At 42.8% G+C, this 13057-nt stretch overlaps 1 protein-coding gene across 3 annotated transcripts in view; it reads left to right on the top strand.

Annotated features, from left to right (window-relative positions):
- Iswi (Imitation SWI) overlaps positions 1 to 13031 on the top strand; it is a 36730-nt gene extending 23699 nt beyond the window's left edge. For all 3 annotated transcript variants that reach the window (XM_065434329.2, XM_065434330.1, XM_065434331.2), the window contains exons 11-18: positions 2117 to 2385; positions 3428 to 3538; positions 3616 to 3729; positions 4097 to 4222; positions 6071 to 6187; positions 6518 to 6865; positions 9624 to 9743; positions 12651 to 13031. In XM_065434329.2, coding sequence (XP_065290401.1) covers positions 2117 to 2385; positions 3428 to 3538; positions 3616 to 3729; positions 4097 to 4222; positions 6071 to 6187; positions 6518 to 6865; positions 9624 to 9743; positions 12651 to 12710 — 1265 coding nt within the window. In that variant the 3' untranslated portion in view covers positions 12711 to 13031. The remainder of the gene's footprint in view (positions 1 to 2116; positions 2386 to 3427; positions 3539 to 3615; positions 3730 to 4096; positions 4223 to 6070; positions 6188 to 6517; positions 6866 to 9623; positions 9744 to 12650) is intronic.
- The last annotated feature ends 26 nt before the right edge of the window (positions 13032 to 13057 follow it).

Genomic DNA, 13057 nt, shown 5'->3' with positions numbered 1-13057 from the left:
CCAGATTAAAAAAATGTTTTCTTAACATGGCAGCATTAAGGACCCCATGTCACGGAAAATCAGATGTCGGTGGCGTTGTACGCTAGAGAAAACATTATCCCAAACCACGCATCCTGAACCATGCAAGCCCTCCGCATGACGCATAGGCATTAGTGAACTAATTGAATTTCTCAGTAAAATGCGGCAGAAAAATAGTGAGTGGTTTGTTGTCTTTTAAGTCAATGATGTGTGTTAGAGACATGTACTGATGTTACATGAGTAATTATGAATATCCTAATTATGAATGCGGTAATTATGTGAAGTTGATGGCAGTTGTAATAGGCCATTGTACTTTAACAACCTGATGAGTTTGTATCGCATAAAAATTTTATTTTGGAGAAAAGGAAAGGTGAAGTAACCATCTCGCTTCTCAGTGGACACCTCAACCACCATGAGGGAATGAATGCCTGTGCGTGTGACATTGAGACAGTAGCGGCTTGCTTCCATTGCTTGCGGAGGTTGCTAGGAGGAGTGATGATGTCGGCGCTAGGGCATAAAGCACCGGAGTGTGCGCTCGTAGTAATAACATAGTTATGCGACTCAAGACCATGGCAAGCGTATTAGAAGGCGATGTAAATGAGGCCCGATTACGCTATCGTGTTCCACTCTTAAAGGCGAGGCATAAGTGTCCTCCAAGTCTTTTGTTAAAATTCAGTGTTGATTGTTAGCGCCAAATCAAGAGAAATATTTCTTGGTGAAATTTATTGCTTCCACTGAAGTTGTGTGTTTCTTCATTTTCTTTAAAATAAATATTTAGTGTTCGATGTCTGAAGTCAAATTTTTTCCAATATTTGTGATCAATTTGATCTGTAAATAAAAATTTATTAAACATCACTAGCTTCCATACTTCATGAGGCACATTACTTTTTTAAAGTTAAATGTACTCTGAAGTGCAACTACACTTCAATTTAAAAATGTTAGGCTCTTCCATGCTCTTTTGTTGCAAGATGGGAGACGGGTAGTAGTACCCGATTCTTGATCTACCCGATTGTAATGCACCCTCAGTTTTCGCAGGCTTAATGTAAGAAAGTAAAAAAATGCACATTGATGTAACATGCCACAGATTTTTAAAAGAAGGAATGTAGCAGATGTAAATGTAATGTAGAAAAAAGAGACGTGTGGAATTTACCTTCACAGACAGGAATTTCTTATTCTTTAAATGAGTTTTCATAATGAAAGTGGCACATCATTTTTGCCATTTGTGCTTTGTTTATCAAAGATATCAAGCACACGGGCAGCATTCTCGAGGGTTCATTTAAGTACCGCTACCACTTTCATGATACTTTGCATTAGAGTTGCTGAAGTACGCAGCCGACGTTTCTGGCACTGTGCGTAGATAGCGAACTTAGCGCTATGCCAGGAATGCTGGCGGCTGGTTACGCTGATGCATTCTGTGCCGAGTCGCGCAAGATCTTGCGAAAGTGATTGTATCTCTGAAACGTATTGGCCAAGAATACCATTCCAGAGCATAATTGAGCACAAAATGAACAAAGAAGCGCAAAAGGATTCGTGACACACCCTACCTTTTTACGTTAGAGCCCTATAGAATACAAAGGGCAGAGCTCATTGCAGTATGTGCAGCCGTATCCGCATATAGCATGCAGGCGTCCTATGTTAAAAATTGTCTAGCAGAAAGTGTGACGCACAGTCAACAGCATTACAGTGGACATAGCGCTGAGACAAAGTGAGATTACCTTTTCACAGCCATGCTGGTGTCAAGGCCGGTTCCATTTTATGTTGATAAACAAGGCAGGCTTTCACACAGGGTAGGTCTTGGGAAACTCTGCCTTTACTTCTTTTTTCCCTATAGGTGTTTCTCTGTAGGGAAAACTAAGCTTTGGGGTTATCAGTATGTGTGACTGACGAGCTTGTTATTGATACTTTTCTTGGAGTGGAACTTGTACCATTTGTCCGCTTAACCACGCTGCCTAGCTGGCAGCATACTTTATAGCGGTGAAGTTTAATTTTCCTTTTATTATTCTTTTGAAGCTGACCTCATGGCATCTTTACTTTACTGTAAATCGTAAAGTGCGTTCCATGATTCTGAGTGGAGCTGACTCAGAAAAATGAAATGCAGGCCGGCTTGTGGATGCTCAGGCCAAGATTGGCAAGGAGGAGATGCTGGGCATGATTCGACATGGGGCGGACCACATCTTTGCATCCAAGGATAGCGAGATCACAGACGAGGACATTGACGCCATCCTGGAGAAGGGCGAGCGCAAGACAGAAGAGCTTAAGACCAAGCTCGAGTCGCTCGGCGAGGGCTCCTTGCGCAACTTTACCCTTGACACTCCGCAGGAATCTGTCTACAAGTTTGAAGGGGAGGACTACAGAGAGAAACAGAAGGTGAGGAGGTACTTGGTTTTCAACCCTCTGAGTGCTAAGCCTAAGTATGTTTGCATGTATGAACAGCTGGGTAAGTTGGTGCTGTCATTCTTGAAAACTGTCCGCAGCTGTTGCGGCAAACAGTAGTTTCATTTTGACTCTGTGTCAAGGTGTCAAAGATGAAGAGTGCTGGCTACATCGCAATGGACATATGATCTGCTGGTGATCGGCTCACTGGCGAAAAAATAATTGAGATGTGCTTGCAGTGGTGAAAAGCATGTTTCAGGTGAAGGAGGGCGCTGCGACTGCACTGCGAAGGAAGTCACAAGACCTTTGCCGCAAATGGTGCACACAAAACCAGTCTGCACCATGTAGCATGGTCAGACTGGAGCACATGAGTGCAATCGCGCACTCAATTGCACTACAGTTGCATGTAGCTGCAGTCGGCTACGTAATGTAGATGCCGCAAATGTTGTAGGGCGTTATGACAAGCTTGCTCGCTGAGTGCAGGGCAGCTCACGGAGGACAACCGCATTTGGTGCGTCTTTGGCACCAAAATCGGAAATAGTGGCGTCTATGTGAGGGTCCAAAAGTACATTTGAACAGCGTACCACAGTGACGTTCAGTAGGCAGAGCGTGGTGGCCACGCCCTGCTCCGCTGTAGCCTTTGCACTGCCAGGCATTGAAGAAAAAGCGAGAGCACCGCGAAGGGGGTCATAGGCAATCTTTGATTGCCAATAACCCTGCTTCTGCAGAATGCATTGAAGTAATTTTTGCTGCAAAGTATTTCTGAATTAGTCTAGTTTAACTTCAAATGCATTTCACAACTTGACAACAAAGTTTATCAGGGCTCCTTTAATACTGTGACCATGTGGTATATAGATGTACGTTTGACACTGCACCAAAAGCGCTTATATCGCTGAGCCACATCAGTTTTGCCTGCACCAAGATCAATGCCAAAAGGTCATATGGCTGTTCTACCACTGAGGAAGAGGTGTGCCAATAAGTGTGCTGCAGCATTTATTTGTTATAATATTTGCATCTATTTACCATCTCCTTGCAGAGCGGGGGGCTGAATTGGATCGAACCACCCAAACGGGAGCGTAAGGCCAACTATGCAGTCGATGCGTACTTCAGGGAGGCCCTGCGTGTGAGCGAACCAAAAGCCCCCAAGGTGACGTTGCATTGCCCTATGCTTGCGCATTGTGCTGGTCATCCCTTTTCTGACAGCATATATTTTTCCCCACACAGGCACCCAGACCTCCAAAACAGCCGAACATCCAGGATTTCCAGTTCTTTCCTCCAAGGCTGTTTGAGCTGCTTGACAAGGAGATTTACTATTACCGTAAAACCATTGGCTACAAGGTGTGAACTTGGTTGAAAATCTGGTTTTTTGATGTGCAAGTGACTACTGTGGTTAGGTGGAACCACTGTGCGTGTGAACTAGACAGTGAACAATTTTGTTTGGTATAATTTTCGATTTATTCTTCAACGTGAAACTTTCAACACGCTGCAGAAACAAGCAGAATCTTAGTTCTTTTTTGCACATGTAGGTGTTCAGTACTATTTGCATCTTTTTCAACAGGGGCTAGAGCTGAATTACAACTGCATGTCTTTTTGCACATAAAACACTTGAAATCTTCCTTTAGTAAATTCATAATGATCTGAAATACCATTGTGCAGCAATTGAGGTGGCTTTCGTTGCATTTGAATCTGCTTTTATGATATTCAGGTCCCGAAAAATCCTGATCTAGGATCAGATGCGGGCCGCATTCAACGAGAAGAACAGGCAAAGATTGACGAGTCAGAGCCACTGACTGAGGAGGAGCTTGCAGAGAAGGAGAAGCTTCTTACTGAGGTGGGTTACGCTTTCTGAAGTTGTTTTGCTTCACATTACAAAGTAGAGCCTGTGTCTGTTTGTATTTTCTATCACTACCTGTCTTCTAACTCAGAGATCTGGGGCCCTAAGTGTGTCAGGGGTCTGAAACACATGCCAGGTGTACACATACGAAACATACGAAACACATACGAAAACATACGAAAGCCCTGCACTGGTGTGCCTACTGTGAGTTTGACAGCTCATGGCTGACCTAGAGAAATGCATACCTGTCAACCCTCCCGATTCGCCCAGGAGACTCCTGATTTTTGACTGAACTTTCCGATTGTACGATCACTGTCTTATATCTCCTGAAAAGTGGTCTCTGTTCGCGCAATAATGGTTTTTGCGAAACTGGCACCCTGGAATCAACAGCCACATTGTAATCGTCAACATCAACGGCCGCACTAGCACTAGTACACTCTACTAGCACCATTGGTATCATCGACTAAGCAGCCGACTACGGTGCCTAGTAAGCCAACCAAAGCAAGAGCCAATGTAGCTGTTGCATTTCATGCATGCCTTCCTCCACAGTGCATCTTGTTGCTGCTGCTTGTGTGTATGATTAGTGTTCGCTAGGCCGTGTGTGTGTGATGCACCATGTAAAGTTACAATCCTCTTGTGCTTGATGCCATAATGCTATCAAAGCTTAAGAAGTGGTATTTGCAGAAGTTTTTGTGATCTTATACTTCTGAATTTCCGTGCTTTTTGACATCAAGAAAAGGAGAACATTCTGAATTTTGTGCAATGTGTGTATGTGACAGCGTGTCTCACGGTGGCAAAGACGACTCGAAACTGCACGTGTCCATGGCAAAGCATCAAAGCTATGTTCGCACCACTGAGCAGCAGGACAACATAGTGAACTTTCTCCGGAACAACTGTGACGACAGTGTCACGTGTGTAGAGTGCCTGTTTATGGGATTTCTCGCCGAACGCAGCCTACCCCTTAGGGTCAGCGACCACGTTGGGCCTCTCCTACGGAAAATGTTTCCGAAATGCAACGAGGCGAAGCATTATGGATGTGGACGCAACTCTGAAACGCAACTCTGAAGAATGCAGTAGTGGCCAACCTGAAATTTATTTCGCAGGTAGCGCTCTTGAGTCCTCGTTTCTTTATTCAGTTTCCCTCAACTGCTGCCCCGAGATTCCAATGAATCTGCTGAAGGCGCTTTAGATGCTCTCGAAGCCGAGTTTGTGCCACTACAGGTGTACAGTTTCAAGAGGACATTCTGAATTAAGAAAGGTGGGATGTGCAGTGGTCTATGGTTGGAAAAACGAAAAATACACTGATGGAAAACATGTTTCACTGAGTTGCTAAGGTGATGTTCGATTTACTCGTGATACTGCATAGCAAGGCAGAGTGTGAGAGGATTTTTAACATGGCGCGAAAATCTAGGATTGAATTCTGCTCATCATTGTGCAACACAACCCTCCAACACCTGCTGCTAGTGAAGGGCCGTCAGTCTGGACCATGTTTTGAGCGAAGCTACTCCGACAAATTTTTGAAGTGATCAAAGTCTACTACTGCAAGGTTCCTGCAAAAGGACCCACCAAACACTGCCTGAAAGTTTGAACGAAACCCCCCGGTTTCACCGGAAGTTGAAACAGTGAATGCAACCCCCCTCCACCCCTTCCCCCGTTGGCTCGAATAAAAAGTCTCCCGATTTTTTATCTCGCCAGGTTGGCAGGTATGGGAATGCAGTTGTGTAATCAGGAGAACATTGAAAGTGGCATAAAAAGACCAAATGGCTAATATAAGCTCTGTGTTTGATACCCCTGTTCTGTGCAAACTTGTAATCCTAATTGTCATAATTCTGCATTTCTTTGTAGGGGTTCACTAACTGGGCTCGGCGAGACTTCAATCAGTTCATCAAGGCCAATGAGAAGTATGGCCGTGATGACATTGAGAGCATTGCCAGAGATGTTGAGGGAAAGACACCTGAGGAGGCAAGTGGTTGACTTGATTTCTTCAAAAGCGCGAGATTGAAAGAATGTGCTTGCTGTCCTAGCCATCGTATTTGTCAAACCTTTTTTTTTTTTCTGTGGTGCCATTGAGTTTTGTTCACGCTTGCAGCTTTCAGTGGCTTTAAGGAACTTGAAGCAGTCAAAATATAATGCTGTTTAGAAATAGGTTGTTGACATTTAGATATAACTGGGTGCTGTTTTCTAGCTGTTATACATTGAGAGAAAGTGACATTTCTAGAAGTGATTAGGCGGGAGTACGAACTCTGGACATGTAGGCAAGTTTAATGAATATTTCGTACATGCACTTTCCAGGTGATGGAGTACTCGGCAGTGTTCTGGGAACGCTGCCATGAGCTGCAGGACATAGAGCGGCTGATGGGGCAAATTGAGAAGGGTGAGGCACGCATCCAGCGGCGAGCGTCCATCAAGCGTGCCCTGGAAGCCAAGATGAGTCGGTACCGGGCACCCTTCCATCAGCTACGTATGGCCTACGGCACGAACAAGGGAAAGAACTACACCGAGGAGGAGGACCGCTTTCTCGTGTGCATGTTGCACAAGCTGGGCTTTGACCGTGAAAATGTATATGATGAGCTACGTGCTGCCATCCGACAAGCACCACAGTTCCGTTTCGATTGGTTTATCAAGTCCCGAACAGCCGCTGTAAGTTTTCATTTCTGTACCTCAGACACGTCTTTCAGTTGTTAAGTAAACAAGCATGGGCACACATTTAGACATGATTGCACATTGGCATTCTATTGCAACACTTCTTTTTCTGGTGTTGCCTAGTAGTGCTGTTATGTATGTCTGTAAAAGTCACGACATGCTAGCACATTGCAGTTTTTTTTCCTTGGTGGCGCAGCTTCTCCTAAAGAAAAGCTTATATCATAAATTAGGAGTAAAAACACCCAACAGACTTGTACGACCTTGCAGAGTTGCTACCCAAATTTCAGTGAATCTGGGAGTTACACATAAGGAGGCCGTGGCGCCCAGCACACTTCATGCTATATCTTTGCTTCTTCCTATAACTTTCTCTTGCTTTTTAGTTATATTTCTCTTGCTTTTTAATTTTATCTTCCCATGGCTTTGGGGATGCCTAAATATATTTCAATAAATGAGAAAAACCACAGTAAAGGCCAGGTGGTAGTGCAAAGCACTACCTCTGACCTACCTGGCTACGATCTTTGCCTGCCTGTTAGATAATCATGCACATCCAGACATCCACCATACACCTCACGGGCGCCTTGCAAACGCCACTCTGTGTGTTCTGGTAGAGGGAGAAACTAAACTTTCAGTGCTTCTATGATTACCACTGGTAACTGCGGATCGAAAATTCACGCGAACTAAATGCTGCAGACACAAAAGTAACTTAATTTGCATGTAAAAGTGCCTTAACTGATCCACAATTATTCTCAAACATGATCTTTGAGTAGTTGGCAATGATGCTGGGCCAGCTGTGCCATGCTGCAGTGTATCTTAAATTGGATTGCCGTGCTTTGTAAGTTACTTGGCATTTACCATACCTCGGCATATTGTACATGTGCCAGCATATTGCAGGAAAGTTTGTTCTCACAAAGGGGGGCTGCTCTTACAGACAGGCATTGAATCAGCCAAATGTTACGTAGCCTTCCTGGAAACCTCATAGCGTTTCTTTTACGCGAAGAAATTATTAGGTTGTAGAGAAAATTCTGACAGAAAGGGAACTATCTCACAAATTAAGGTGTCTGTGCTGGTGGGTTAATTTATTTTGTCAAGTCTCCTGTAGCGTAACTTGTTAGTAAAAGAGTAGGTACATATGTTGTCTGGTGTTATTTCTTACTACCTGCCACTTTGCTTAGCCTTTTATAAAAAATCTTTTGAGAACTTTCCTCCAGATAACAATATATCAGTCATGATTTGTGGTCATAAAGTTACTGCATTCCAGTGCATTTACAATTGGAAATCTGGAAGCAGTACAAACTGCTTCCAGATGTAATGAACGTTTTTTAAATTGCCGTACTGTTACAAAGAGCAGTTCATCCAAGTCAAGGTAAAAAGCAGGTGCATTTGAAACCCTGAATTACGGAAGTGCGACCAAAGTGGACTTGCGGCACCCCCACTTCAGTCCAACCGTGACGATGATACTTGATGATGATGAGGCTGTGGCCTTCGAGATGAGTGAGCATGTGTGTGTGGGTTTCCGAAACTGCGAAGAAGGCTATTCGCTTTCAAGGCATGCCTCCAAGGAGGAGGCATACAGCACAAACAACATGGCGCGAAGTGTGCACTGGTGTGCGTGCCAGTGCGCTATTGGATGCCACTACACGGCACTCTTGTTTTTGTGCAGTTGTCCTTGCAGCAACACATGCATTACGCCTATTTTAATGATTTGAAACAACCACCTATGCTCTTCCGCCATGGGAACAATGGCTGCTCAAGTGTTACTGGTATTACTGATATTCACACAGCCTGAATTGGTGAGAAGGCTGCACAATGTGCTGCCGCCTCACAATGTTGCAAAAGATTGTCTGTTACTACACCATTATCAGGAGATTATGGTTCAGCAGTGCTTCATTTATGCGTTGCTTATAATGGTTTGTGGTGATGTTCTACCTTTCGGATATCATAGCATTTTTTTCACCAGAAGTGACACTGTTAACGTAATTTTATGCTCTTGTATGGCTGTCACACAGTCGTAATGCCAAGACCACAATGTCTGAGACCTTCGCAGAATGGTAGCATGCTGCAGTAGTTTCCAAAGTTTTGCCTCCAACCAACTAGAACGATTTGCTGTCTTGTGCAGAATACAGTGATGTCCCACTGGTAGTAAAATACTATGTATATCACAAGCTCTCGAATAAAAAATGGTGTCTGTGCCTGCAGTTTCAAAATGACAGGTGATCGGAACAGGGTGCCATTTTGAAAGAGCTATATGATGCTGCATTCTGTTCTTTAGATGGCTGTTTTCAACAGAAACTTGCAGCTATGTGCAGAACACACTAGAAACAAAAATTACATATATAATCTGATTCTCAAACCAAAGTACTGCTGGATTGTAACTGCTGATGCCACTTTAGTGTGGTTAATTTTCTGAAGGTTTTTAAGGGCAAGTTCATATATAACGAACTACTGATATAATGACCACTTTTTGTGGAACTATCAAGTTCATTATAAACTGGTTTCACTGTATTCATCTTCTTTTAGACAACATTGATGTTGCAATAATTTTGCCCACAAGCTTGGCATTAACCTGTCATGCAGTCTCCGTGTTCATCTTTCTTTTCTAAGCTAGAACTGCTATCTGAAGAACTACTACATCTTTGCGAGATCAACATTATGCAGCATCTCTATGGCTGATGATACTAGTGTCTAGATGTAGCGTTTTCATGTGGTAACACGTGAGCCCACTTGTGTCTTTTGCTTTGGCTGATGCAATGTGCAGGAGCTGCAGCGACGGTGTAACACGCTCATTACCCTCATTGAGCGAGAGAACCAAGAGCTCGAGGAGAAGGAGAAGGCTGAGAGGAAGCGAAGAGGTGGTGGCCGCCCTAGTACACCCAAGGTTTGTGTGGTCCAGTCTAACTAGCATTTAGTATATTCAATGTCCTCTTGAGGACTTACACAGGATCAGTGCTCTACCTGTGTGGTCTTTTCCCAGACCTTGTTCACATCGAACATGTAAATTAGTGCAATCATATACACCGACACAAGAAAGGGAGACATAGACAAGCACTATTAAAAACTGTTTAATGGCAGGGAAGGATTCTGCATATATATCCTCTTGTCACGCATGTGCATATCGAACAATATCAACGGGCATGTGTAGATCAAAGGCAGTTGAGCACGAAGTTGAACCCAGAATCTAATTATGCAATAGAAAGTTCACTTACACATCGATTTAATAAACATGTTTATTCTCTTTCTGTTCTCCCCGACAAAGAAAGCCTCCAGTGCAAATCTAAATGAAGAGTTTCTGCTCACAGGTAGAATGGTTGTCTCTGAAGATCGAGCGCCACATCCACACGCAATAACATGGGCCACCATATGTGCACCCTTATTCTCCTTGTTTGTTTATTTTTTGCGCATGTTTCCTTAAGTGGTCGTTCACACAACGTTCAGTTTTGTCTATACTCAACTTCCCACAGGACAAGAGCATGTCATAGACAACCCATCTACAGCACTTAAACTCATTATAACTAAGTTTCATTGGCCACAAACATAGCTTCTTTATATTCGATATTAGTTACAGGCAACACACATTCTGACAGGAAAAAAATCGTCGTCAGATCCACGTGAAAGAACCGCGACTGAGGTGCCTCTGACAAGCCAGCAAAGGGTTTTCTGCAGCTATGCATCGCTGCGATGACACAACTGTGCGATAGGTGTCATCGTGTGGTATCAGTACGTTGGCTTGCCAAGCCTGCGACCCAACGAAGTCAATCTGGTGCTGTTAACAGACTGTATGAATGTCCGAAAATGTCCGAATTAACCGAATGTTAATTTGAATTATCAAAGGTATCATGAAAACAAAAGAGACAAATGCTTACTACGGCAACATGCTTTTATTTACTGAATGAATCAGGAAATCCTGTTTTTTTTTCATCCCCGACAGCTTTTTACCAAGTCAAAATGAAACTACTTAGATTTTAAAATATGGTACTGCTTGCCACAACTACTGCGAATGAAATCGTAGCTGCTATCAACGCAGCCACAGAACTACAACTGTGCAGTTCTGAAGGCACACAGGCAACGTGCCACAAAGTCAAAGCAAAACTACGGTTTGCCGCAACAGCTGCGGACAAAACTGTGGTCAATATTGATGCAATCGTGGTTGGCAACCTGCAGTTTTGAAGGCACATGGCCAAAGTGTGCACCGAGTCATATTGAAACTACTGCCTCTAAAGGCCTCTAAAGGTAAAGATTAGCACAATGCATTGCAGCATTCGTGTTGTTCACACACGATTTCCACTGATGACAATGGCGATGCGGACTCTACTGCTTCTTTTTGGTTGGATGCTTGTGCCATTTTTGCTCTTTTACATTGCACATTTGCAGCTCTCCGTGTTGACTGAGCTCCGAGAGTTGTCCGAATTATCCCTTGTCAGCCAAATACATTCAAATGAAAGAGTTTGATTCCATTAAATAATACATATGCCCGCCAGGGCTAAGCTATAAGTCCAAATTATCCGATCTGCCGAATTAACGAGGTTTTACTGTAGTAGGAGAGTACTATCGAATTAAAGAAGCAAGACCAACCAAATTTCATATTTACTTGTTTATAGTATCTCATACATTGTTATATAGAGGTTCGACTGTAATAAGGAATTCTGTTCCAAGGCCCAACTCCTCCCATATGGTATGTGTAAGGGGAACTCTTACCGCCTAGAGTATCACTGAAATGCTAAGCATGTGCAGCACATGTTTGTTCAATGCATGCGAATGATCTACAAACAGCATAGCTATATACTGCAAACATAAAAACCTAATTATGGTTCTATATAAGGTTTCAGTGAACTGCTTGACTGTACACATTTGTTACAATTTACAAGTGCAGTTCATAACTGATAAAAACAATGGGTAATGATCAATGCTTTTGATCATTGCCTGTTGCCAGTAATGTGCTAAAAGTTTTACCACACCAAGCACGACAGATGTCTCCCAAGCTCGTTGACTGTCTTATTGGTAAGCAGCCAATGAAGCTTTCATTAGGTTTAGGAGCTTGCACTAAATATTATATTGGGGCTAGAAAGTAGCACAAAATGTGTTGTGCATCCAAAAGCATAAGAAAAAGATTGGGGGAAAGAAAAGTGCTGCAAGGAGCTTTTGTGCTCACTACACAAGCAGCCTGAAATAGAGCAGTACAATGCAGTACACGCATGTTTTAATTCCAGGCTGCATGATCGCACCAGAAGAAACATTTTGCTGCTCCCATAATCTCCAAACTAATGCCAAATAATATTTCATTCAATTTTGGATAATGCAGACAGACGTCTGTGTTCAAGGTGAATTGAAAACTGGGAAAGTTGGAGTTGATTCACGTTTACAGGCAGTGCAAACAATGTTATAGATCTTGTTTCTTCTGTGCTCAACAAGCTTTCTAAGCTGTGTCCTTTAGTTTTCTGTGGCTGATGGGACTGCCACACTAGGCATAAGAAGCCATTCGTTACGTGTAGTTCACTTACCATGATAAGAACTTCGATAATTATGTATTCTTATGTTGCGATTTCAAAAATGCTTTTCATGAGCATCATGTTATTGCCATTTTTATGTGAAATTCGTGGTGAAATTTTTATGCGAGGTTTCAAAAACATATTTTGCAAAGTTCATGCAGGCCCTAATAATATCCTCCATACATCAGTAACATGTTATAGTGCATCAGTCCTGCTGCAGCGTAAAAATATGTGACTGTGGCAGCCTGTCTCAATAATTTCACAATACTTATAATTACCATGCATTGTCCATCTTTCAGGGAAAACGAAAGATGGATGGAATTTCAGAAGGCCGAAAGAAGAAGCGGAAAACACAATAATGGACAGTTGCCGGTGACTATTCAGTCCTGTAATGTGAAGACCCATGTAAATATAGTTTATAAGCACATTTTTTTTATTGCTGTGAATTTGCATGTTTTGTATTGCCTGTGCCTAAATTGTAGCTGTCATTGCATTTTGTGCCACACATCTTTTCTGGTTTCATGCTGTCACCTGGCATTGATTTTGTGGCTCTGTATATTTATTATAGCCAAAGTGCTCTATAATTTTGGTAGGGGGACTTGGCTGGGACACAAAATTGCCCATTCCAAACATCATGCATTTTTTTTGTCACAATAAATGTCAATTCTTAGTATCACTCATATTTTGTTTGTGTTGCTTTGTATGT

The sequence above is a fragment of the Dermacentor albipictus genome, chromosome 3 (assembly GCF_038994185.2).
Source record: "Dermacentor albipictus isolate Rhodes 1998 colony chromosome 3, USDA_Dalb.pri_finalv2, whole genome shotgun sequence".
In the NCBI taxonomy this organism is placed as follows: Eukaryota; Metazoa; Arthropoda; class Arachnida; order Ixodida; family Ixodidae; genus Dermacentor; species Dermacentor albipictus.
Note: the sequence above shows the minus strand (reverse complement) of the source record. Positions and strands in the feature narration are given on the sequence as shown.